General features: G+C 48.1%; 1 protein-coding gene across 1 annotated transcript in view; it reads left to right on the plus strand.

Moving 5' to 3' along the window:
• LOC144153657 (solute carrier family 35 member F2-like) overlaps positions 1-26,768 on the plus strand; it is a 236,589-nt gene that overhangs the window by 200,255 nt on the left and 9,566 nt on the right. The window contains exons 5-7 of the mRNA XM_077685319.1: positions 9,515-9,708; positions 11,477-11,817; positions 24,734-24,789. Coding sequence (XP_077541445.1) covers positions 9,515-9,708; positions 11,477-11,817; positions 24,734-24,789 — 591 coding nt within the window. The remainder of the gene's footprint in view (positions 1-9,514; positions 9,709-11,476; positions 11,818-24,733; positions 24,790-26,768) is intronic.

A 26,768-nucleotide genomic window follows, 5' to 3' on the forward strand; every position in this document is an offset into this window, starting at 1 on the left:
GTCCGAGGCTATCCAAGTCCGCCATGTTGAAGGAGGAGGGCGTGGAGAATGTGTGCGACTGAATTGCAATGGGACAGGAAAAATTTCAATGTCCTAAATTGGCGTATGTTCGAGACAGTTGGGACATGCTGTACGGTACTGGGACTGTACGGTAGAGAAAAGAACGAGCAGGTGTAACGAGGCTTTTTAAGCGCATGCGTCGAAGATTGCGTTGTTGCGTATTGGCTAGGGATTTGTGTGCAACAGGAAGTGCACTGTGAGTTTCTCTGGTGTTCTCATAGTCAAACGTTGTTTCTTCTTTGTTTTGAAAAGTAGTGTCACAACGTGGGCGCATAAGGCTTACCCACTGAAAATTACCTCAGAATATTATGGTCCTTCTGAGCTTGTTGTGACGAAAATAACGAGCACACCAGCGTCCGGCTTCCAAGACGGTGATGGAGTCGACTATAGCAAGACAGTGAGCGCTTATTCTCGTCTTCCTCGCTTCCTACTGACGCCTCCTGCCGGCGAGTCTCTATATTCCTTAACACATGCTAGTTGATCCACAGTTATTAACTTTAACAGCTCACTGGAACATAGCGTATGCGAACATGCTTTCGCTTGTGTACACTGCTTCAGGTATCCCGTAGCCATTAGCACTTTGTTTCGTTGGCGTGTCAGGATTGCCGTAGTACCCGCCGCGGTGGCTCAATGGCTAAGTCGTTGTGCTGCTGAGCCCAAGGACACGCGTTGGATTCCCGGCCGCGGCGGCAGTTTTTCTCATGGAAGCTCAAAGCAAAAACGCCCGTGCGGTCGAGATTTCGGCGCCCATTAAAGATCCCCACGTAGTCCAAATTATTCCGGAACGCACCACTGCCGCGCGCCCCATGGGCTGTGTAGTTTCGTCGTGTTAAATCCCATAATGAAAAAAGGAGGATGCCGTAGTTGTAGTTTCGTGTTGATGGATGGCACAGTTTGTCACACCGATTCCTTCTGGTGTACAGTGCGGCGAAGCATGGCTTCGGAACCTTGTGTTGATGTAGTCTTCCCGTGCTAGGCTACCTTGCCTTGCGTTTCAAAAGGCGCGCCCGCTTGTTTATTGGATTCGTTTTGTCGCGCCCGGTAACCATATTTTGTAGAGAAAGGGCGTAATACGCTTGTCGCTAAGCTAGGCTTTTCTGGTTTGGTCAGCACTGTTTTCGATCTGATGCGATGTTTGTGGGAAGGGGGGCTTCGCGACATAAATGCGTGCTGACACAACGCCGGGCCATCCTATTTGCCGACGTTCCACTCCGCGCGTTGTTTTGTTGGACTTTTCGACGTACGTGACTTTCTTACTGTATTGCTGAGCACAAATTCGCTCTAATCAACTTCATTGCTACAAGAACCTGTGGCGTTGTTTTTGACTACGGAAAAACACGCTAACAACCCCAATGAAGGTACGGGGGAAGTAGGTCGTCTCTTTTTTTTTTCAAGTAATATAGGAGTTTTGTTGTTGTGGATACGAAAGAAAATGAAGCAAAAGTTGCGATTCGACTGTGATCCGTAGTACCCACAACCTTCGTGTAACGTCCCTGGAACTGTGGCAATTGCAATGCAGTAGCGACTGAACGTTACTCCATTCTCTTGTGGGCATGCGAGTGTTTCCTGCGTTCAGGGGTGGTAGCCAGCACCACTCCGACAACTTGGGGCTGGGGCTGAAGTAGACCTCTTTTTTGCACCCCGTGTCCGCGAATGGAGCGTCTACGCCGTGTTAGGAGCAGCCCACTGGCCACGCACCCTCGAATGCTACTTGTAGCAACCAAGACTGCCAGAACCAAGGCACTTGGTAGCTATGCTCGGAATTTACTTTCAAATTCAAATTTTGGTGGTTGTGCATGCCGAAGCGACACCTAAACTCTGAGGAATTCAGTAGTGGGGAGTTGCGGATCAATTTCAACGTTCCCTGATATGTCCACACGGATGTTTTCGGTTTTCACGTCCATTAGAAAGACGGCCGCTGAGGCTGGGATCGTACCGGCGTCATTGGACTCAACCAGCGCAAATCCTTACCTAGTCACTGCAACACTTTTCTCAATTTTTTTTCTAAAATTTAAAGGCTGCATTGAACTTTCCGTACCGTGGGTAACAAACATCCGGTACTTAAAATAAGGCTTCCCCAGGTACCTCCGCCAGAAATGACTCATATATGCCCATCAGATAACTTAGATACTTGTTCAACAGAATTTTCTCTTTCCCGGTGTTGGCTTGCTTCGAGCGCTTGAATTACGTTATTATAGCGATGTAGCGACTGCTCGCCGACTCCGTTTCAGTTGCAGCAATGAACGCATGCGATAGCCGCTTAAAAAACCCCACATAAGCAAAACAGAAACGGATAGCGGATCTACTGCAATGAGCGAATCACGCAGTGCCGCTCTGTGCTAGCAACAGATAAAGATATCACAGCGCTTCCAGAACCCAAACAAAGGGTGAAAGTGTTTACCGGAAGTGTTACAGGGCCCTTTTAACCGTCGTGGCGGGTACCGAATTTTTGTGGGTACACGAGCGTTGACGTCATCCGCCTGTGTTTGACGTTCTTATTTGGCGTCCAAATAATACTGCTGGTTGAGTTAACTGGCGTTGTTCTTTTGTGCGTTTATCAACGCAAATCCCGGTATTTGCGCTGGCTAAAAGAGCAAGTCTTACCGAAACCACGGCCAGCGTATAACGTACGCGCCATTGGGCCCGCTTGGCTCAGCGTATACCTCCCTTCCAGCCTCATCCTTTACAAGAGATCGTGCCACCTGCAATGGGATCTCGTTCGGCAAAAATCGCGCCCAGTTTTCCAAGCGTGTGGAACGTTCCAGAAACGAGGAGAAAAAAAAAGATAAACTTCGAATTTCGCCGCCGACGAAAGGCCTCTCCGCGCTGCTAGTTACTTATGCAAAAACTTTTCCACTTCGCACCCTGGGATAACAGGATGGCCCTGGTCCGTGTAGGGAGCTCCAGTCGCGTTGGCTTCTTTTCGGAGGGCTTCGTAATCAGCCGCTATCTTCTTTTTCTTTTCTCTCAGCTTTCTCCCGTTCCACTGCGCTGCCGTGCTGAAAGTTTTCGGCGCGTAATTCGGTGGACCCATGTATTCGCACGCTTGAAAACGTATCTGGCTCTTCTACTTTTTTGTGCGGGTGCGTATACGCGATTATAAATGCAGCAACCGGTTTCTCTCCTACGCTTCTTCACTCGCGCTCCGAGCTAAACGAGGCGTGAACTTAATGGTAAGGGCTAAAATATTCGAAGCCCCAGAACTTCTCTCGGGATGCTGTGGAGAATCGTACGCGTGGATGGAGATCTGTTTATTTTTTTGTTGTTCCTAATTGATTGTCGTCTTTGTTAGGGAAATCATGAAATGTGGAGCAGCGAGGTCGAGGAAGAAGTTTCTAATGGCCCAGAAGAAATATCAAAAGGTAGAGTCCGACGCACGTCTAATAACAAAAAGGTTTGTTGCGCCTGCGATGAAGACTAGTAAACCTGTTGTTTTTTAGACGTGTGTCGGGCTCTACATTTATATATATATATATATATATATATATATATATATATATATATATATATATATATATATATATATATATATATATATATATATATATATATATATATATATAAGAAAAGAAAACTTCGAACAAGGTAGAAACCACGATTGCTGCCAATGTTTCAGCAAAGAGAGTTGCCTTCCTCAGGGCAACCTCTCGCCTGGCTGGCACGATTTATATAGGGGTAGGTCCCCAGGTGAGAGTAGAGAAGGAAGAGAGAGAGAGACATCCTTTAATAGAAAAGGATGACCACTGGTCACGATAGGGAAAGGAAAGGGGAGGGAGGGTAAGAGAAAATAAACAAATAAATGCTGGTCGTTCTCAGTAGACTCAATAACTGGGCCAGTTCTTGGAACCTGCAATTCATGGGCCAGTTCATGGTGATCGCAATAGGGTTTGTGCACATACGTTCGTTCTGGGGAGGACCCGCTCAACCAACTCGTGCCAGACCGCTTTTAATTGAATAAACCGCTATTTCATATAAGGAAAGAAGGAAGTGGAATTGAGAAAGCAGATTGGTTTGGGAGTATGTCGGGGGAGATATTGAGGGGGAAAGAAGGTTGTATAGTTTGAGTCGCGAAGTAGGTGAGACGGAAGTCAACCGGGGGTTGATATTCTGGGAAATTCTTGGGGAGAAAGGATGAGAGGGTGTTTGTTGACCTGCCGCGCGGCATACCGAAAGGTTCTCAGAACCGCCGGAAGCAGAACAGGCGGTGAGAGGGGTCCTTATCAGAAACTATCTGCAAGCCTCAGGTCAAAAGAAAAGGTAGAGAATGGGGGAAATAACTAGGTCGCGGAAAAAAAAAGGGAGGAAAACCACACGTGCGCGAAGGAGTAAGAGCCACGCCCAGTCGGATCCTTCGTAGTACAACCTCCTCCATCCTGGTAAGGTTGAGGGGGAGGAGAACCGAACACGGAGGGATGAGAGCACGCGTTCGGCGTCGAAGATCTTCCTTTGCAGCCATTCTTGTGACCCATGGGTCACTTGGGAGCTGGGCGGGGGATGATGGGGCTGTGCAGTTGCGTGACAGGAAGTCAGTCCGTTCATTTCCTGCAATACTGGTGTGACCAGTAACCCATGACACAACCACTTTGAATGGCATTTTGCTGTGGAGCTGGTGGATGCTTTGACAGATAATGGGGGTCTGCGCAACCTGTTTCAAATAGTGGATCACTTGCGTAGAGTCGGTACGAATATTGATGGTGGTCAAGTCTTCATTGGAAGCGGCTGCACACAGTAGGGCGTCGTGTATAGCCTGCAATTCCAGCAGGATTGGGGTGCATGTGGCAGAGGCGTAGGGAATACTGCCTTCGATGCTGGGATGAGTGGGGCTGATCCACGTTGTGACTCCATGCGTTCCTGTGCATGAAGCGTCGGTGTAAAGGAGTCATTGATCGTCTGGTCCCGGGTTGTTTGGGAGGGGAGAGAGCTGTACTTTACCCTCCTTGGTCCGCCTTTTCTGTAGATGGCTTGTTTTGTTGGAGGTCGTAATCGTATAACCCCAGGGTGGAAGCTCATCCTGACTTTCCGGGGGAGCCAAGGTGCCCGGGTTGAAGTGGTCGTGCAGTGCATGGCCGTTCTGCAGACATTCATACTTTCACAGTCGCACAGCTCGGCGTTGATTTATGAGCTCGTCAATTGTGTTGAGCTGAGCTTGTTCCTGAAGGACCGGTATCGGGATGATGCGAGGGAGACCGGTGATGGCTCGCATGGATTCTCTATTAATAGCTTCCAGTTTAGCATGTTGGGATACAGTTAGACGCTGAAACTGTGCTTCATAAACCAATCGTGGTTGGAGCACAGCGCACGCCAGCCTACGAGCGACCTCAGTTCTTGCACCACCCGCTTTTGGCGCAATGCGGCGGATCAGGCGAATGGTATTTGCCGCCGTTTGCCTCACTGCTTTCAGCCATGCTGTAGCGGTACCAGCCTGGTGAATATGCAGGCCCAGAATACGCAGCTCTGTTGCTTCAGCAAGCTGATGAGCGCCTATGCGTATAGATGGAAGGTGGACGGCGAGCTTCTTGCGGCCAGCTTTGTTAGCGACTGTCATGAACTTCGTCTTCTCGGAAGATACAGTTGAACGGGTCATAGAACGAAATAATAAGAGTAACGCTCAGGGACGGGAAACGAGCTACCTGGATCAGAGAACAAACTAGCGTTGACAATAGTATCCTAGTTCAATTAATGAAAACGAAATGAACTTGGGCTTGCCATGTAGTGAGACGAACCGAGAACCGGTGGACAGTTAGGGTAACAGAGTGGATACCAAGAGATGGGTCTACTAGAAGGTTAAAATGGTTGCAGCGCAAAAACGACGACGGACGAGTGAGGAACAAACGGGACGAGCGCTACTCGTCCTCACTCGTCCGTCGTCGTTTTTGGGCTGCAACCATTTTAACTATGTACCAACAAGCCCAACTGGTTCTCAATGACTAGTAGAAGGGTAAGGCCGTTAACCCAAAGCGGGGATGAATTAAAGAAATTCGGTGTAAACAGTGGGCTCGAGCAGCGCAGGACAGGAGGGGTTGGAGGTCAATTGGAGAGGACTTCGTCCTGCGCTGCACCTGAGTAGGCTGATGATGATGATTTGAGGTTTAGTGGCTTAATTTGACTATGCTGTTCGCTACTGCCGATGTTACGGCCGCCGGCGATGTAGGTGCTTCATACTGCATAGCGGCACAGTGTATCCGCTGTGTGAGCTGTTAAAAACATACCATCCCTCTCTTTCTGACGCATGTGGCAAGCAGTTTCACCTTTTCGATAAACACTAGTTGGATATTCGGCACGGTGTTGTTGAGGGTAATTCTTTTACCGTCCATGGTTCTTGCGCTGTTGTTAATCATAAGAGTGGTGTAGCAACTCGCCCACACTAAACTTTTCTTTCTTCAGATCATACTTTACGTGTAACGGCTATATACCAGTTGATTAACGGATCGACGTGGTGTAATACGTTTCCACAACTTGCCATAAACCTGACCGGCAGTGTATTGTCGCTAATGTTTTATTAAATATATTTTCGCTGTGTCCTGTCTGCATAAATTCAATCGTTACAATCACGGCTCACTAATTTTGAAATCAGTGCTACTCGGTAATTAGGAGAATGTTCCCCGTTTCTCTGGTGTTTTCCTGTGAAACAAGATTTCTTCCGTTCCTCGTCTGCTATCACTATTACTGTTCATAACCTAAGTACTGCTGACTATCGAAAGTGCCTAGTGATAGTTTCAATATAGCTTACAATGGCTAGCGTGGTATCACTTTAGCTTACAATAGGTAGCATGGTATCGATAGTTTGGTGCCGGCAGATGATCAATAGCGCCTTACCAATGATTTTCTTGCCGTCTATAGGTCCACTCTGATTAGACTAAAACCATGCGCCCCTCCGCCTAACAACGACAATGGTTGAACACGAAGCTTTCTTGCGAGGGATTATTTGGTCGTCGCCTAAGTTTGAACTTTCACTCGCAGACGATGCGTACTTTTGATCGCGCTGGCTTTGGCTTTGACTCGCACGCAGTTTGGACTTCTAATCGCGGCGGCTTGGAGTTTGAACGTTCGCCATTTCATTTCGCAAGAAGAAAGCTTCGCGTTCAACTATCGTCGTTGGTAAACGAAGGGGTACATGATTTTTCGGTTTTATTTTGCATGTGCGTGTACCCCTGTCCAAATCGAAACGGCGGTCGTATAGCCATCGGCCTCTTAACTGCTAATGGCGCTATTCTTAACGCATAGGACCAAGATTCGATTGTGACCACGGGGAGCGTCTTTTTCTTTCACTTATCCCACAATTATCATTATCTTCAGAGAAAGTTGGCTTTTCTGCAGTGCTTTTTCGACGCGATGTGCGCCATCAGTGAGACTCAGAAAGCTTCGCTTTAATAAATAGTATTTATGATATCACTAGACTATCTGTACACTGGCAACACCATGTCCACGAAGCACAGGAGCGATTGTCTCGTGATTTTGACGGAGGCGAAAAGCAAAAACGCCCCTGTGTTCGAGATTTAGGCGCACGTTAAAGATCCCCAGGTGGTCAAAATTAACTCGGAGCCCTCCACTTTGGCGCGCCTCATCGCCTGTGTAGCGTGGGCGCGTTAAACACCACAATCAATCAATCAATCCATCAATTATTGTATCCTGATTTAAAGGCGAGGATCATGCTCCTGATGCAGTCTTCGTAACAAGGAATTCCTAACACTTCCGCTGCACCCCAGTCTCATCTCTGCATACGATTTATAGCGCCCTGAAATGCTCCGAAACAACGTGTGTTCTTGAAACTGCCCTGAATGCGGCGCCTGTATTGGGACCACGCACGGCCTCAGATGTGCCGTCTGAGTGAATAACCGAAGTATAACGTGGAAGCGTCCACCGATGTATTCGAAGGATCGATCCGGACGAAGAATATTGTTCGCACACCCCAAAAATCTGCTATGACATTTTGACAGGAAGACTGATAGATGAAGAACGTGAACAGCATGATCGCTCTCGTTCGCTCATTTTCTGAAGTTGAGGTGCATGTTTAGGAACAGTGCAGGTAAATAAAACTGAACGAGTCTACCTCTTTGCAATGACAGCGCCCTCTATGGTCGAGTACCGTATTTTCGCGGGTATAACCCTCACCAAAAATGCGAAAATTTCAGTGGCAATGTAAGCACGCGGATTAAACGCGGGTTTCTCTTTTTTTTTTTAGTGCAGCTTCACGGCAATGCGCGTTGCGCCGTGAAGCTCCTGCTCAGTACGACTGGGCAGCGATGGCGCAAAACATGCAAGGACAAGCAAGAAAAAACAAGGACCAGCGCACTCTAACAATTGAATTTTATTTGTTAATTGTGACTTTCGCCTTGAAGTCAAGTGTATTCTACTTGCTAAATATACGCTTTTTCTGTCTACATAGCATGTGATGTGTTGTTTCAGCAGTAGCTTTGGTGCAGCCTTTCCCCTATCAAGTGTGCGCGCAATACGCGAGGATTTTTTTTTTCTTTTCCGGCAGCCTGAAAGTGGGGGTTCGGATTATATACATGGCCGGGCTATACGCGCGAAAATACTGTAATGAAAACTGCTCGCGACAAATCTACATGGCAATTCAGTTGCGCTGTGTAATAGTCGTCCGTTCTCCCGCTTTTTCAACCCATGCACGTGTCTAGTGCTGTACAAGCATCGCTTCCTGTGGATGTGTCCGAGCTTCCCCCTAACTCGGCCACTCGAAGGCGGCATGAAAACGTGCATGCATGCCGCTGTTCTATTTAAATTCCCAAACGATAATAACTAAGCTTCGTTAGCTGCATGATCTGCACGAGTGCGATTTACGCATAGGCAGAAAATGGAACCCGCGATGGCACCCACGACGGCACAGTTTCGGTACTTCATCTTGTGGTGCCAACTGAGCTCCACTGTTGAGCTACCTTTCAGTCATATTTGTAGGTATCGAGCTTACGGAAAAGGTAACAGGTTGGCTACTTCCGACGGATAAAATGTAACAAGAGCGTGTACATTTACAAGCGAAGCGCATGCCTTCTAACTTTAGCCGCTTACTTGACTGCCCCTTGTACAAAATGCACAGTCGGATAATGAATCAATTGCCTCCTGCATCCTTTGTTCCTGCCCAGTCGTATTTATAATAACGACATTTCCCGGCGCAACTTTCTTCCCACAACTCTCACAAAACTGCAGGAACTTCATCTATGGTCCCATCAGGTATATCGTAGTACGAAATGTCCGTCCGGGAACTGGACGTGCGAATGGTTCGAACTTCCTTTATTTTTATTTTTCGTCCGTTGGGACCGGTAATGACACTCGGCTTCAAGTCACGTCACAACGCCGTGCCCCTCCCGGCGAGCCGCCAAATTCTCTCGTCTGACTGTTTTTGTTCTCTTTTGCGGGGCGTCGATACTGGTCGGGGCGTCGATATATCGCCCGGGCTAATTTGTCGCCGTCGTCCTCCTCCTCTTCCTGCGCGACGCAGCGCAAAGCTTCGTGAACTACGTGCTGCTGTGCGCCGTGTTCACGACGTGGCTGGCGTGCCGGGGCGGAGATGGCGGCCTGATCCCCGTGCTGCGCGCCCGCGGGGGACGCTATTTCCTGCTCGCCCTGGTCGACGTCGAGGCCAACTTCCTGCTCGTCAAGGCCTACCAGTACACCACGCTCACCAGCGTACAGGTAACCGCTGCCGGGCCCGGTTATATATATGAGGAGATAGAAAAGCCTTGCATTGGGTTGACGAAGGTGGGGCGGGGGTTACAGCAGTGCGCAATTCGGCAAAGCACGCTCTGTGAATGATCGAGAGAGAGAGAGAGAGAGAGAGAGAGAGAGAGAGAGAGAGAGAGAGAGAGAGAGAGAGAGAGAGAGAGAGAGAGAGAGAGAGAGAGAGAGAGAGAGATCAAACTTTATTTAAAGCGGCCCATGTCCGGGCTGCCGAAAATCGAGACAAAAACCTTGGTAGGTCTGTGTGACACCGAGGCGCAGGGGCAACTTCCTCGTCCTTCTAAAGTTGCACCCGTGTTTACTTAACATTAAACATATTGAAATATGTCGTGTCATTAGGTCCCTTCTAATGTTGCGGCCGAGTTTAGTTAACACTAAACATATTGAAATATGTCATGTCATTAGAGATCGCCGAACCACCCAACAGCTCAACAGATGTGGAAACGCCCTCGTACAGATCCCCTGCAGCATGTATTGCCACGTTGGGAGAAGCCTCGCTACGTAACCATTCCCGCAAACCAGGCCCTGCGCGCGCTCAGATAACTTCGTTAACCATCGACCACCAATTATTCCGCGTTGCGGTTGAATTGTCCCTCTGGGATCGTGCTGGAGTGTGATAACACCGTGGCTCTAGAAACCTCCCAGCGATTCCGATAATGGGCGCAGCCGTGCAAGGCCGGGCGAAGGAAGGGAGATAGAGGGAGCGCGCGCGGATGTGTGCGCGCGCGCCCTCCGGGCAACTCAAGCGTGTGCGCGTGCGTGTGTTATGGGCGTGTGCGAGTGTGCGTGTGTGTGCGCGCATGCGTGTGTGCGCATGCGAGTTGACGGCAAAGTATTGGTCGTAGTCCTAAATTAAACCTAGCAAGTCCGTCAATGATCTCCTCTAACTTCGAAGGAACCTTGAAAAATGGGACCTCCTTTCTTTACCATTTGTTTCCACAGCAGCGAAATAAAACGACAAAAAAGATTCCACGTAGCTTGGCCTCCCCAGCTTTGAAAATGAACTGGCATTTCCTGTAACCTGAGATGTGATCAATAGGGTTCAGGGTTATGTTTGTTCCTTACGAAAACTCCCCTTAGAGAGTGTGGTTATTATCGGTAGGTGAAGCTATCTTGCATACGAAAACGTTTGGTTTTGTTCAAAGCTGAATTTTATCTTCTCTTTTAAAAAATATCCGTCGCGATTTGCAATATACGTATTGTACATTTCTTTCTTTTTTTTTTTTTGAAAGGTGCTGCATTCGTCGGGCATTTTACTGGCGCTTTCGTTCTGTTTTCCCGTGTAATCGAATAAGTACTACTTTGCTTTAAGATTAGATTTGCAGACAAATATAACATCCCTTGGCCTATACAGTCAAATCGTTTTATTCTTTAGCAGCCTACGGCATGACGCAGCCGATAAGACCGCGTTTTATCTCTCACAGAATTGCAAAAAAGCACCCGGGGAAACTGGTTAACTCGGGGAATTCAGAAACATCAACTCGGCGGGAACCTTGGAATTTTTAACAAAAACACGTTGTTTCAAGAATACTAAGTTTCTTCCGTTTGTCATTTTGTACTTGTCAGGACTGCTCTGAGGCAGCTCCGTAATTTTTTTTTTCTGCCCACAGAATGGCTTCTGCCGAAGCAGTCCTGGACTGCGTACAAACTGCTCAGAACTATTGTGGACTGGCTGATGAGTGATGCCAAGTAGCGGTAACTTCTCCGGTTCGTTCTCGCGCAGCTGCTGGACTGCTTCACGATCCCGGTGGTGCTGGCGCTGTCGTGGCTGGCGCTCAAGGTGCGCTACCTGCCCGTCCACGTGTTGGGGGTGAGCGTGGCCCTGCTGGGCGTCGGCTGCCTGGTGTGGGCCGACGCGCACGAGGCCGCCCAGTCGGCCGTTGGCGCCTCCGCGCACGTCTCGGCGCCCTCGAACCGGCTGCTGGGCGACATGCTGTGCCTGGGCGGCGCCGCCCTCTACGGCGTCTCCAACGTGGCCCAGGAGGCGGCCGTCAAGCTGTGCGGCACCGTAGAGTTCCTCGGGGTGCTCGGGCTCTTCGGGAGCGTCATCAATGGCATACAGCTGTGAGTGCGCTGTAGAGGCCGCATAATTCTGAATTGCCATAGTCTGATGCCCTTCTTGATGTGAGCGATCAGGCCTGAGAAGGAAAGGAGTCAGACTTCAAGGATCGGAGCAAACACTCGCTGTCGCCATTTTGTTTCCAAACCCACACAACCCCTTCCCTTCCCTCTTCTACCCATTCTCTCACAACCATCCCGCTACTTTGCAGTGGACACGATGCAGCTTTACCCACGTTATTTTATCTCTAACCTCGGGTGTTCCAAATCTCAGCTGCATTACCCACGTTATTTTATCTCTAACCTCGGGTGTTCCAAATCTCAGCTGCATTTTTGGCAATTCATTATATTAAAATTGGGTTAAGTCGGTTATACTTCGGGGATGCTGGCCGAAGTAATTAGATTTAATTTCGTTTTGGGAGCCTCAATTACTCAATGTGATGATATGGAGCTGGTATACCAAGTGCTACTCGGCTCAAGTACCGGCTCCGAAAAATTCAAACAGCGGGGAAATTGGGCCATGGTGAAATTATTGTCTGACGTTTTACTGCGTAGTGTACACTCCCCTGCAATGCACATGTCATCTGCCCGCGCGTTTGGTCTTAATAGACGCGCAGTTTTGCCCTGGATGCGCATAGAATGCCTGTTGAGTTGTATTATTCCTTCGGATAGGGGTGTTAAAAATGTTGTGGATGAGGATATAATACTCTGTAGGTTCACTTGATAGGTTATTCTCCTAAAAATGCGCGGATGCCGTAGGAATGGGAGAACTCGTGTTTTCCGGATGGGCAGCGCAGTTGAACTTACGCAGGTATGCATTCAATTCGCTCTGGCATGGTCCAACGCCCAAAAGTCGATGAATCAGCCTTGCTTCGAGTTATGTTGCCATCACGAAACACGTCGCACCTCCCTACTTTCGGCAAAGAATTGCGGGTTGGGGACGTGCTGACAAAGCGATATCGCCGTCGCAAAGCACTATGGTCGTCGCGATAATTCAGCAGCAGCCCTACGCATGGTGGAGCGCCGCCGTCTGGGAAACGCACCGGATTGTCCGTTGGTCATCTTCGCGCCGAACCTCACCGGCAGTAGGAAAAATCCTATGCGCGGAGACACGCTTTCATAGCGCCCCCCGAGAGAAAGAGAGACAAAGAGAGAGAGAGAGAGAGAGAGAGAGAGAGAGAGAGAGAGAGAGAGAACACTGTATTGGTGAGACACCGGGTTCAGGTTGGGGGGAAGGGGTTGCCTCAGCCCAAATGGCCGAGGCGACCTCTAGTGCCCGTTGCGTCAGGTTCCGTTGATCCACGAAGCAAGAGCTACCCAAGCTCTGCTTCCAGTGGGTGGGGTTGGGGAAGGGGGGTTGGGGTAGGGGTCCGCGGGGCACTCGCATAAGGAGTGGTATAGCGTGTCGAGGTTGCGGCATCTCGGACACTCTGCGGAGAGGAAGAGGTGTGGGTGGGAGTGCTGTAATGGCGTGCGATGGGGAAGGAGTTGGTTTGTAGAGTGCGCCACATCTGTGCTTCCTCTATCGTAAGTTCGGCGTTGGGCGGGGGTAGTGTTCTGTGGGTGAGGCGGTAGTGTTGTGCGATGTGGGCGCGCATAACGTACAAGTATTCCTTCCGTGTGACGTGACGTCCAATTGACAGGCAGATGAATATGACCGGCAGCTGCCGGCGGAGAACTTTGGGTCATCGCATATGACCATAGACAAGCTTCAGGGCCGTATCTGATGGAGGGAGACTCCAGGGCCGGGGCGAAAAAGCGTTCTCGTCTGAGCCTTCCTGCTAGTCGGATAGCGGAAAGAAGTCTGTTCTCGTCTAACGTTGCTAGGTTGATTTATGGTCACCCGTCGCTAGAAGAGTTCGATTTCAGGCGCTCAAGGGATTTATGAGCACTTGGAGCTAACTTTTCTTGTTTGAACGTTTTGTGTGTGAACTGTTACATAATGTGAATAGTTGTATAGGGCCCTCACTCACTTCGCATCCTACCAACCACGTCTCGAACTATTCAACTCGGCCCAATCTTCGAGAATTTCACCATCACTCTGCTGAGCCACCAGCTAGAAAAAGCGGGGCGCGAACCATGACAGCGTTTCTGATTGCGACTGGACGCCAGGTCAACGCACCTTGCAATGTTTACTCACGCTTATCAGGATAAAAAAAAAGCAGTAAGTTAGTCGCCGCGTGGTTGCAAAATAATAGTGGACTGCAGTAAGGTGAACACTCCGCAAAGAGCTTTTCGTGCTGCTAGACATCGTTCAGGAAGTTTGAATAGCTCATGTGGTACTGCCAACCGCGCTTTTAATCAGCAGTTGCGGAGGGCCTTCGTAGCGTTTTAGAATCGTAAAACCCATTCGTCATACGCCGTCTTAATTACTTTCTCTGCAAAGAAGTAAGAAAGACGAGATACCAGAAATGGTCGACTGCCATAACTACAACCCTCTTTAAACGGCCGTCCACACCTAAATCAATCATCCTACCTAATATATATATATATATATATATATATATATATATATATATATATATATATATATATATATATATATATATATATATACATATCCATATATATAGTACTTGCAAAGATACACCTACCCTACAACGTGTGCGTGGAAAGATCGGCGGAATGCGAATCAATCAATGAAAGAAGGTGTGAGCACATGCATTCATGAGGACAGGCAGATGAGGACACCAGCTACTTTATGTCTTTTTTCCACGCGAAGAGGCAGGTGATGTTCATTCAATTATGACTTTTTAAATAAACTGTGGTTTTCTTTATGATCCAACGAGCACGATATTTAAGCGCATGTTTAAAACCTCCAGGTGGTATATATTTTTCTGTAGTCCTCCACAAGGACGGGCCCCGGAACCTATGCGTGGTTTCCACGGTTAAAACTACAATTTCAACTTTCTTTCATTATAGGAACGTGGTTTTAATAACCGTTTGAGCCCAACACGTTTTCCCCGGGTCTTTAATCTTGCGCTTTTTGTTTAATCTCCTTTGCTGAGGTTTTTCCATGCACCGAAATTTGCTTTGGCCCTTACCATACAAACCAAAAATGTATTTCCTTTGACCTGGAAAGAGCCAAGCGTTTCCGACCCTCGAGCAGTGATCCCAGCAACGGCATATTTTCTTCCAAACCTCCCGTTGGCGGCATGTTCCTCACCGCTGCTTTGAGGGCGCGTGTTCGATCTACCCTGTAATACGCAAAGTCTTACCAGCACGTTGTTGTCCTCCCCAGCCGTTTTTGTCTACCGCTACGCTTGTAAAGACATGGCGGCTACAGAGTAACACTCACGACCAGAACCATGTAAGCAGATAAATCTCCAAGCGCAAGTCCGGTAAGCTGCCGTCCCTATAAGCTCGCAGGCGCGCTCGCGAGCGCATCGTGCCGGGATGTCGACGCTGAAGCTTCTGCCTCGCTTCGCTTTATCCTGCGTACATGCGAGAAGCGCATTGAGGTGCGCGAGGATGCCTGCCGTAGTCTTCCTTTTCAGCGACGTCCTCCGCGCGACAGCCGCGCAGTCAGGTCTCTTCAAGCGGAACGTGATTGTGCCCGTCTTGGGCCTGGCGTGCGTCGGCCCGAATTGAGCAGCGAACGCTGACCTGACGAGGCGAGTCCCCGGGAAAGAAAGAGCGCTGACGCAGAAGGAAGCTTCCCTGCAGCGCCATCTGGACACTGCGTGCGTGCAGCGTGGAATACCGAGGAAGAGGGTAACAACCCTTCGGTGGCCGTCAGGGAGCGAGGGATTAAAAGTAAACGGGGCGTGTGCCAATATATACGCAGCAAGCCTTTCTATTTTGCGTGCAGCCTGAAGTAAATAAAACAAAAATAGATTTCTTGTCGTAATTCTTGGCGCAATATCGTTATTTGGCGGAAATGATCACGTCGATATTCCCTCTTAGAAGGAATTTCTGTTATGTTCTACACCGTTTCTTGCTTGTACTTCTGTCCGCGGTCAGTAAAGCGGGTTAGAGGGTAGGACCTAATAGGGTACCGTTACGGACAGCCGCTGCGCTGCCTATGCTCTAACCCATATGTACTTACCCCGGCGAGAGTTTTTGTGTAAGTCGTTACCGCCGTCATGACGGCGGTTACAGCGAGCGGCGTTTCGCGCGTCCTGAACGTTCTACGGTCAGTCTCCCATTCTCAGAACCCTTTTTCCCGCGCTGCTGTTTCCCTTACTCGGCACGCGATCCAATTTTCTGCACGGTTGTGCGTACCAAACAATACATTTTTGTACGCTTTTCGGTACTTGACAAAGAGAATTGAGGTCTAGCGATTTTGCCTTAACCTCGTAAGTGTTTCGGGCGCAGAAGAACTCGTCCCAGGCAATGCGTCCCCTAACTAGAGTGAACTAGTTCAATCTACCAAAACTGTTGGTCGATCTGCGCTCGTCCTACGGGAATCGATTCTCCAGTTATGTGGTAAGGACAACCAGCGTTCGTCTACGGTTTCCACTGCGCTTCGCCCACCCGATGGAAGCGCTTGCTTGAAAATGTAATGTTCTCCCCGGCTGCGGCAGGAGCGGGGTTTTTGAGTGAGAACATGGCGCGTCCGTTGGCGGCAACACATGCGCCGCTGGCCCGTCAACACATACAAATAGGTTTTTCTACTTCGTCATCATCTCCCAGCGAAGATGATTCAGATATTGATATTAATCTTGTGTGCGAATGCGAAGCAGACCGCGATTACTTTGATTCTAGCAGTTCTTCTATTGAGGATAAAAACATCTCTGAAGCGAACACTGTGATTGCTCGTCAGACACGCTGTATCACTTTCTGCTTTGAAAATTGCGACACAGTCGTGATGCTCCCCCAGTGTAATAGCCAAACGTTGATTGCCCTACTCAGGTGAAAAATGAAGAGGCATATGCGGCGGCTTTCTTTTTTAAATGCAGAGCATTTCTTAGCCTCGCCTGTTCCTGCGTCGGACGGCGTCAACAGCTCCGCGTCCGCAGCAGGTGCGCCTCTCCTTCCCTCCTCTCTCTCAACAGCAGCTGGCGCGCGCATACGTCGTAGTCAGCCCGTTCGCTCCGTCGCGGTCTCGGCCTAACAGGTGCGTGATAGCAGCGCGGTGGGGCGGGGAAGGGCGCGCGCTGCTTGCGCATGCGCGCTCTCCCCCCGTACTGCTCTCCCTCTACTGCGCGCGCTGCAAATATAGCGGCTAGCGGTCGCTCGTGTTTCAGTCACTGCGTTGCTCCTTCCTTCCTTGGTTGACGCTCGTGCCCACGTTTACTCGTGTCTGCTACTCCAGCATCACGGAAGAAGCGATGGAAGCAACACTGCCTTCAATCAGTACTGAGGCCCCAATGCTCTGCATTTACTCGTGTTCCCCTCGCGGGAAGGCGCGGGAATTTTTTTGTTTGTATTTTTATCGGCAGCAGACAGTTGGGTTTCTGTGCAGTGCTCAGAAATAAACAGTACTGCATTTACTTGACTTAGAATATGGTGTAAATATTTTTTTCAACGTGGAGTGGTTGCTTTTATAGCCCCATAATATTCCAATTCAGGAATGAGAAAATATATCCACTTTTGGTGAAGTAATCTCGGAAGAAAAAAAAATAAAACTCCTAAGAGGTAATTAATAACAGTGGTAGTACTTGAGATTGGTGAGTGGTATGAAGTTATACGAGGTAGCAGACGACGTGCTTCGATTTCTCAGGCCTACAGCACCGCGAGCCTACGTTTCTATGTGGTGCCTAGCGACTCGTTTTCTTGCTCGCGCGGCATTCATTTCCTCCAGGCGCACCTGGATTGAGTGGCTTCACATTCCGGAAGAGCGAGGTTACCCAGCAAACGCCTTTTCTCGCCTTCTTGGCCGAGTTTTATTGACCTGCAAAGCGTATATTGACGGGAAGTGCATACACGCTTATGTGTAAAAATGTGCAGTCGTCGCGGCTGGCACTACCAGTTTTGGAAACACTCCACAGAACCAAGTTTGGAAGCCTTGGATTGCGTTGTAAGGACGATTTTTTTTTTGCGCGCTCATTTAGTTACCTAGATGTGTTTATAACGAATCTCGAGGAAACAAAAAACCGCATTTTTCGCGTTACAATGACAACCTTAAACGGCGGGACGCACTGCAGTCCTCAAAGCGCAACAAGGTAACATTAAAATAGCATGCAGCACAAAAATACCCTTTTCATCACGAAATATTCGCTTAGGCGTAGCTGAGAATATCGACAGCTTGTTTAAGCACGTGAGTTTTTTATCGTTTTCAGGCAATCGTTGTAGTTTTAAGCTAGTTCAACGAAGGCAACTTGTAATATCCCTGCAAGTTTGTCTTTATTGTTTTTTTTTTCTTATTGTCTGTTTTGATCGCGCATGTTTTCCGCTTTGACGTTATAGTAATATTGCAAAGTTATACGTTTGTACGAGAACGTCCCATAGTCTTAAACTTTATTTTCGCAATATTGGAACGGGCAGAAAGTGAATAATTTTTAATATTTGAGTTAGTTTTGATGTGTGGTCCGTGTTTTGCAGTGTTTTGGTTCGTAGTTGTTTTCGTTTTTTCATAGGGCGTCCACTTATCTCACACTTCTTCCGCCGCATCCGCTTCGCCTCGAAAATTTGTTTGGCCGCGCAGCATTTTTGCGAGGCGAACCGCTGGTGCACCCGATGAAAGTGAAATACCCTTACAAAAGATAAACTAAATTTGCTACAAAAATGACACGCGCAGTTGGCGAACTTCGAGCTTCTGAGCATCCCGGCCAGTCACCTGGAGTATGACAAACTGCTACTTACCCTGTCAACAATATTTAAAGGCTGAATGGATGTGCTTTTTCGGTCTTCCAACTTGCCCCTTGGGAGTAGTTGTATGTCGTGTTACGACGTTTTCGCCGGGAGACGTTTTTGTGATCGATTCTCTCTGGACCGTGCGGAGGCATTGCTCGAGAGGATACCACGCTGATTCAGCAATGCGTCCCCGGGCTCCTTTCTATGCGACGGCATCAGCACGCATCCCATACGACTCTTTTTTTTACGTGCAAGTTCTTCCTGCTTGCGTGAGAAGGGACTGGCCGTACGTGGCACTTTTCGGAGTCTTTTTAGTACTTTTTGGCTCTTCTCTAAGCGCTGTTTCTAACGCTGGGCGGTAGGGCTCTACCGTGTTCGATTCTGCTCCGTGCGTGTTCTTCGCCAGTGCGTCCTATCGGATACCTAACCCGTCGCGGTGGCTCAGTGGCTAAGTCGTTGCGCTGCTGAGCACGAGATCGTGGGTTGTATTCCCGGCCGCGGCGGCCGCTTTTCTAATGGAGGCCAAAAGCAAAAACGCCAGTGTGTACGAAGTTTCGGCGCGCGTTAAAGATCCCCAGGTGGTCAAAATTAATCCGGAGCCCTCCACTACCGCGCGCCTCATCGCCTGCGCTGCGTCGGCGCGTTAAACCCTACAACCAAACCTATGGGATACCTTATTGCTCTGCAGCCGTAATGCTCTAAGGCCAGGTTAAGAAAAACAGATTTCACGTCCTATACACGACCGCCTTTTTTCCGTATAGGTAACATTGTCTTTTGTGATATTTTCGTGGGGCACTTCGACACCAGCACGGCAGCACTTAGCAGTCGTGGTCGTTGCGTAGATTTGTCATGCAATTTCTGGCACAGTCAACACACTCACCTGACTGCTGTGCTCATTCTTGACGCTGGTCTTCAAAATCTCGGATTTTTGTTAGCCTTGATTGACCACACGCCCAATTTTTTATGCGAAAAAAATGGAGCCTAAGCCGTGTTTAAAGAGAACTCCGCAACGTCGTTCGTTTGAAAACAGCTGCTATTTTGTAATGCCGTAAGTCAAGGCTCGGGGCGGACAGTTCGCTTAAGGAGATTTCCCCATATTAGCGTACGCAACATTTTTTTATTGGGGTCGGGTGTCTTCTGACGTATGGTAGAATTCCAAGTATAACATACTCTATGATCACGACAATTGTACGTAAAGAGGGCGTCTCTTGTGCAATTGTTTTTGTAGCCAGAAGGCAGCTGGAGCAGTACAGTTGCCTCCTGGAGTGACGACTGCAGAAGGTTTGTGGAGTCAGCGGTGAAACTGGGTCGTAGTCTTTGGGCGGAGGCAGCTACAGATATTGGTGTCTTATTAAGGTCGTTGAAAAAAATTTTAGATCAGCCAAGTAAGCCAAGCAAGAGGGATGATAGGAGTGTCGCTGAAAGATAGGAAGCAGACGTCATGTGTTAGGTAACAGACTCACTTCGAAGTCATAGCAGCTGAAATTAAAAGAAAAAAATTGGGCTTTGGTAGCGTATATCATGTGGTAGATTGACAGCAGGTGGACAACAGGAATAACAAAATGGGTACGGAGGGATCGCGTACACAGCATGCAGATTAGACTAATGCAACTTCCTCTTTAAGATAAAACAGGCTACGTCGCCACTCTGCCCACACTGTGATGTGCGAGAAACCCTGCAGCACCTGCTCTGTGAATGTGCTCGGTTCAGTGCTCAAAGACTCCCTCGCTGTGGCTTTGGGACTGCCGCTTTCCATGGACATACAGCTAAAAGACGTCTTAGGACCATGGGCTTGTCCCAAACGTGCTTTACGGGCTACCAAAGCTCTGATAGAGTACCTGCAACACACAGGTCTAGACCAGTCGCTGTGAATAGCTCACCGTCTCTGTGCGCATCAAGTTCTTGAGCATCATCGCCATCATCTTCATCACGTCATCAACTGGCGTAGCAAGTTGGGCATTTTAGCCCAGCTAACATCGCCAGACTTCAATAAAGATCTCTCTCTCTCTCTCGCTCTCTCTCTCTCTCTCTCTCTCTCTCTCTCTATATATATATATATATATCTAATGAGGGACGCAATAAAAAACTGGGTCTAAGAAATGTTCGGGTAATCCACAGTGGAAGCGATTGGAAGTTTATCGGAGAAGACTTGTCCGTGAGTCGGAACGTGCTTAATGTTAAATGCTGCTGATGATGGGGACTTGTTAAAGGAGCCATGAAGAGAAAATACAACTTCGTTTAATTTGAAAGAGCGAGGATTCAGTATCTCACTCAGCTCCATTAGAGCCACAAAAGATGTTTTTTAACGAAAAAAAAGCAAGAAGTATTTAAAAACTTTCAAATTTTGCGCCACAGTGACGTGTTATGAGCAAGTATGACGTCATACGGGCCAACAATAAAACATAATTTTCAGTGCGTTAACTGCACGTTAGCATTCAAGTGATGCGGTCAAATGGAAATAGATGCCCCATTACAGACGTCCAGTCATGTGTCGTCGCGACAGGTCTCTTAGGCGGCCGCCAATCGCACAAACAAGGTTCCGTGACGTCATAGAAAAGTTGCGGGAAATTGGCTAGGGGGTCGCGACTGCTTCAAACGTTTTCTTTAATATCTCCGTTATTTGTTCGAAGATTGCGATGATATTGGTATCATTGTTATCGGGACTAAGCAGTCTTTCTAATAAACCAAACTTGTATTTTGTCTTCATGGCTCCTTTAAAGCTCATCGGCATTAAAAAATTTTTACTCCGCCTCTAGCCCGGTTTGTACGTCCCCAAAATTGGCCTTCACATTGGTGTTTTGTCTCATATCTGCGTATTGTGAACCGATTTCTGGCTCTCTGAGGTTAGAGTGCTGGCTGCTGGAAACAGTATAGGGTCCTGAATGTGTTTATATCGCGAACTAGTCTATAAGGTTTCGCTGTTGCGGGAAAAAAAGGTGTTGCTGTTGTGCGTAACCAAAAATAAAAATAACTGCATTTGCCAGTTTACCGAAGATCAGACTTTGGGTTTATTCCTTCTGAAACGGACTTCATTATTTATAGGCAACAATTTCATTGTTTTTTTAGATGTTTGAATGGGGGGATTTTATTTCCGTTTATCGATCCGTCGGTCCGCCCGTCCATTCATGCATAGATCCATCCATCCATCCGTCTGTCCGACCGCCTCCCGTCCGTCCGCCCCCGTCAGTCAGTCAATCAATCAATCAATCAATCAATCAATCAATCAATCAATCAATCAATCAATCAATCAATCAATCAATCAATGAATCTGTCTGTCTGTCTGTCCGTTCATACAGTATCTTTGTTCTTCTCTCTCCAGCTGTTTGATTTTTTGCTGTTCGTCACAGGACAGTAATAACGGGATCCCGACAGACCAGCACGGCTTTTATTATATTTTGTTTGTTCAGTCCGTAGGCGTCCTCCTAGCCGTGTCATTGTGGACCGCACCCCTTACGCAATCTTGAACTGAGTCCCAAAAACGTCAGCGTTGCTAGCATCGAGGAATGACTGGTGGAGCTGAAATGGAACGCGCGGATAAGGGCGTATGAATCATGCTGCTCTAGATTCTTCCCAGTGCACTTCTAGATTTGTCGAGTCATGCTATGTGTTTTACAGTAGAACATCTCTTCTATACTAACGTTAGAGGTATTGTTGGCATTTATTCGTTGTGAGGTAATGTTTCCACATAAAAAGGCGTATAGCCGACGGCCACGACCAAGCAAGGGATTGCGAAAGAACTCCTCCGACTGTCAAGCCGTCTCAGTGGTGGTTTTTGTCGTCAATATCATCCAGATATTGCGAACCCACCTCCTCGCATGGATAGAAAAAAAAAGCAATGCCGCAAAGAGAATGGTAACGAGACAGATAGAGGAAAGAGTGAGAACAATGAGAGAAAGAAGATAGGGGGGAGGTGGAGAGAAGCGCATCGAGGCCAATGACGTGCGTCGTGTAGGCGAACAGAGGGCGCGCTGCACCGCCGCTCAGTCCGGACCGTGCTGGACCATTAGAGACTAATTAGGGGGGCCTTGTGGTCATTACGGCAGCCGGACTGGCCGTGTCGCCATAGCGGGGCCCCTCGTCCCGCCCTTGCTTGGTTTGCCGAACGTGAGCTGCCTCTCCGGCTGCCCGCTCCGCTCCCTCACGACGGGAAAGGCCTTTGCACCGGCCATTAGCGGAGACCGAGTGTGCCGGCGCGCGCCCGGAGCTTCGTCCCGGCGCCCGGTGCCGTAACTGCGTAGACTCGAGCACCGGCCGTGATTGAAAGCCCCTTCTTCCCGCTTCTGTTTCGGTCTTGAAGGTGCGATCGAGTCTCGTTGACTCTCGTTGACTCGCCGCCGTGTTTGATGCATCCCGACCGAATCGGGAGGCAATCGGCTCGCTGGGGATCAGGGACCGTGCCTTGCCTTCTCGAATGAGTTTCCCCACCCCGCTTGAATGGTGCGGTAATGAAGGGCCCACTGATGAAGTTTCCGTGTTCCGCTCGCCGTGACTGTGGCACTGAATATTTTGCGAGGCTTTAGGGAAGCGAACAGGGGCTGAAACACTGTCGCGGGAGAAGCGGTTTGCGCGAGAGCGCGCGCGCAGGGGTAATTGTTTCGACAGCCGTCTCTTTTACTTAGCCACGGCTTGTTGGTGTGGCTGGGGCAGTAATGGTAAGTGCATGCAAATTATGCGGTCCGGCGACGAGGGTGCTCTGGCTTGTCTTTGAAGCTGTGGGAGTGGGTGCAGTACGAGAGAACTAAATTAGTGAAGAAATGCTGACTGAGAGCTTTAGATTGGTCATTAAAAGAGTGGAAGTTGCGGCGGATGGCCCTATTTCCCTCGATGAGTTTTAGGGGGTGTTGGCAGGGGATCGCAACCAAATTTAGACGATTGGCTTTCAACTTGACGTAGCTAACTTTTCGGTGAAGGTCACCTGCAGAAGGAATCTTAGACGCCACTTACAGTGAGTGAAAGGGTCTTGGGAGCGGTACTCTCCTCCTTTGATTGGGTGAGCCAGTTCGCGGTAATAAGTATTGGTAGAGCAAGTAAGTTTATAACATGAGCAAACAGCGTTCGCAGCTGATAAAACCGTCCGGTCACTTTTCACTTTACTGTTAATTACAGCGCTGTAGAAGTTATGCTTCTCTTGTTTTGGCTTGTTTTTTTCCCGGAGATGTATCTTGCTCTCCACGCTGCGGACATAAACGCATTTGCAGTGGAAATGGCGCTATTTTAGTCAGGTTTCTATGACCACAAACGCATCTAGAAGCTGTTGTTTACTCCGCGAGAGAAAAGAATTGGTATGCTCTTCTTGTTCGTTAACATGACTGGTCAATTTGTTTTTCTCGTATGGTTTACCTCCCTCGGTAGTTTAATCTCCCGGCGCCCAGTCGTCTGCTGTTTTGTTTATACGGTCTCTAGTTATCCGGTATGAGAAAGCTTAAGCTTCCTTAGTGGGACCAATGACGTCCTGTCTGAAACCTAATGCATTTCTGCATAGACCGGTTGGTCGACAGAAAAGCTATGATAAGATCTCTAGACACACGGCGCGTGCGTGAAACGGGGCTCACGTCGAAACGCTTACTTGAACATCGCGAAAAAGGAACGGTTTCACATAAACAATACACGCATCGATCATGAAGAACGACTACAACAGTATACCTTTATCTCATAAACCACGTATTGGTATACATTTAGATCGTTCGGAGATGCACTTGCTTAGTGCGCAAAAAGTCGTCGTATGGGTTCGTTGTTCGTTTTTCTATTCGGGTCTTTGGGGGTTTGACAATCGATTGGATGCACTTTCAGCGAAGGTTGGAGAAACTTTTAGCGGAAATTTTGACGCACTTTTGAGGCATTTTTTTCTTGTCAGAAAGTTTTCGCGCTTCTACCACCTTTCTTTGGAGAGGATGTTAAAGCTTTTTTTGTAACTAGTCACATTTCGTCAAAATGTAAGGTCTCTGTTTTCGCTCGTACACTGACATACAACTATAAAATAATTGGTTTCACTGCAAACTAAGTTATCATAATGAACGTTAATCAGAGGTTTTAAAGCTTCTGTTCGAAGTAAATTAGTATAATATCGCATTGACAGGATTACTTGTGTGCAGCAAGCATGCGTCTAGCCGTGAATCAATCGGGCCCGAGCCTGCGCCTACTTTCCTAATGTTTGTGTGTGTATCGTTTTCTTCTCTGCTTTCAGAGCTCTTCTTGAAAAAGAGAAGGTAGGGGAGATCCGCTGGGATGACTGGCAGGAAGGTATGTCTCCCTCTACTCGTTGATAACTTTCACTTCTCTTTAGGATGCTAATATAGGGCCAGGAGTAAAATATTCGGCACGTGTAGTAATATATACGTCCGAGAAGGCTTACACATTGAAGCCTCAGGTCGGGCAGTTCGTTGGACATGTCTTGCACGTAACTTTGCCTTTTTATGCGTGCTAAAAATGATACGGACACCTAAAACTACTTATGATGTAGTGGTTGCGAAAGTACGAGTGTCTAATTTCAGAACGGGCACATGTCGGTTAATTATTGCAGTCATGAATTATATTTCCTTCTTTTTCTTCTTTCGTTTATTATGACTCAGAACACGCGCATCTCATCTCCAAGCAAAGATAACATTTAATCCGGACATAATCTCTAGCGCCCGTAAGGCTAATGGTGTAATTAGCATGCCCGCTCGATGTTTTGCCACGTGGCACACCATCGCGACGTGGAGCGTTTCATCCGGCAACCGTGCCCAGGCCTTTGAATGTCGCAGTGCGCGCGAAGCCTACTCGCCCCACCCCCGCCCCCCGCCTCTTTGCACCCCCATAAGTTGACGACCGCCTGTGATGTGCGCGTGCGTGGCCCGGGAAAAACACGTGCGGAAAATAACATCGCTCCAGGAACCCTTAAACAGGAAAGCAAAAAGCTTTTGAGTAGCCTGCCATATCTTGTGTGCCGCGGTTCGGCCATTTGTCGGTCAAATTTTGTGTGTTAGGGTCGCTGGATTTCTGACAAACGTAGTTAGCTAACTTTTGCATTAAAAGAGCAGTAAGAATAATGCAGAAAGAATACTCACGACAGGTTGCACCAACTTTTCTTCTGCCTAGAAAGCTGAACATCTCTGAGCTTCGAACTAAACTCATGTATCGCTATACTTGAAACTTATCTGTTGCAGACAGTGTAACAAGAGTACCCGGGGCGCAGTTGAGTAATCAGGTTCTGCCAACTAATGTCAGAACTCTTGCTTTATATTGTTTAAAGTGCATTTCTCTCTATTTAGCGTTGGCTTCACCACCGCGAAGGTGTATTTGAGGCAGAGCACGCTTTACAGGAGTTAGTAGCTAGAGAGTGCCAAATGTTGATCTGCGGTTGGGGGAGGAAAGAGGTTAAAGGAAAGCAGGGTTAACCTCGCTAAAGCCTGGATTGTTTTTCTGCTCATGCGGAAAGGGAAAGAGGCAGTAATGAGAAAGAAGAAAAAAGGAAAAATTATGCTAAGCGTTGGAACACTAAAGCTCGACTTCGGGGATGTATGACGATGTGCTAAGATCAAAAGGAACTATTTAATCACGTATGAAGATGGCGTGACTGTTGTCCTGCTGACCAAATCTTACGATTCTTGTGCAGTTCTGCGTTGTCTTTATCCCATTTTTACTGTTGCCTTCATCAATAGTCTTCGTAGGGAAAGCAGCTTTTATGCACACTTACCCAAGCGACCCCAGTCTAACGTAGCGTAGTCGCGTCGTTTGAGCAGTCCACTGTAGGTTAACTAGGCAAGTAATAGGCGAGTGTAGCTGCAAAACGGTAAGAGGGCGCTGCCCAAAAGATCTCGTGTAACTAGGAGATACCTGCAGATAATACATGCTTGTAAATAAAGAAAAATGAAGTGTTGCTATTCGCCAGCTGAGTGAGTATAGTTGGGAATACGCCCCATGCGTAAGTCACCTCGCATATCGCATGAAGTACGGCGTCATTCTGCCTGTTAATTATCCTTGCTTTAGTGTGTCTTATTGTCGTTATGGCCTGTGCGTTTCATTCTTATTTGCGCTTTTATTTAAATGAGGTCGCAGTCGATGCGAGTGCAGTGGCATTTTTATGATGTCGCCGTCTAAAGTAAGTTTGTAAGATCCAGCGCTCTGCATCCGCGCCAGTTGCGAATGGTCATGCCTGTGGATGAGCCACAAACGTTTAAATTCCGTTCGCGGGAATGGAGTACCATAAAAATTCTGGCGACTAAAGTACTAAGGTATAA

Source organism: Haemaphysalis longicornis, unplaced genomic scaffold (genome assembly GCF_048455015.1).
Source record: "Haemaphysalis longicornis isolate Haplotype H1 unplaced genomic scaffold, Haemaphysalis longicornis Haplotype H1 scaffold_9, whole genome shotgun sequence".
NCBI classification, from domain to species: Eukaryota; Metazoa; Arthropoda; class Arachnida; order Ixodida; family Ixodidae; genus Haemaphysalis; species Haemaphysalis longicornis.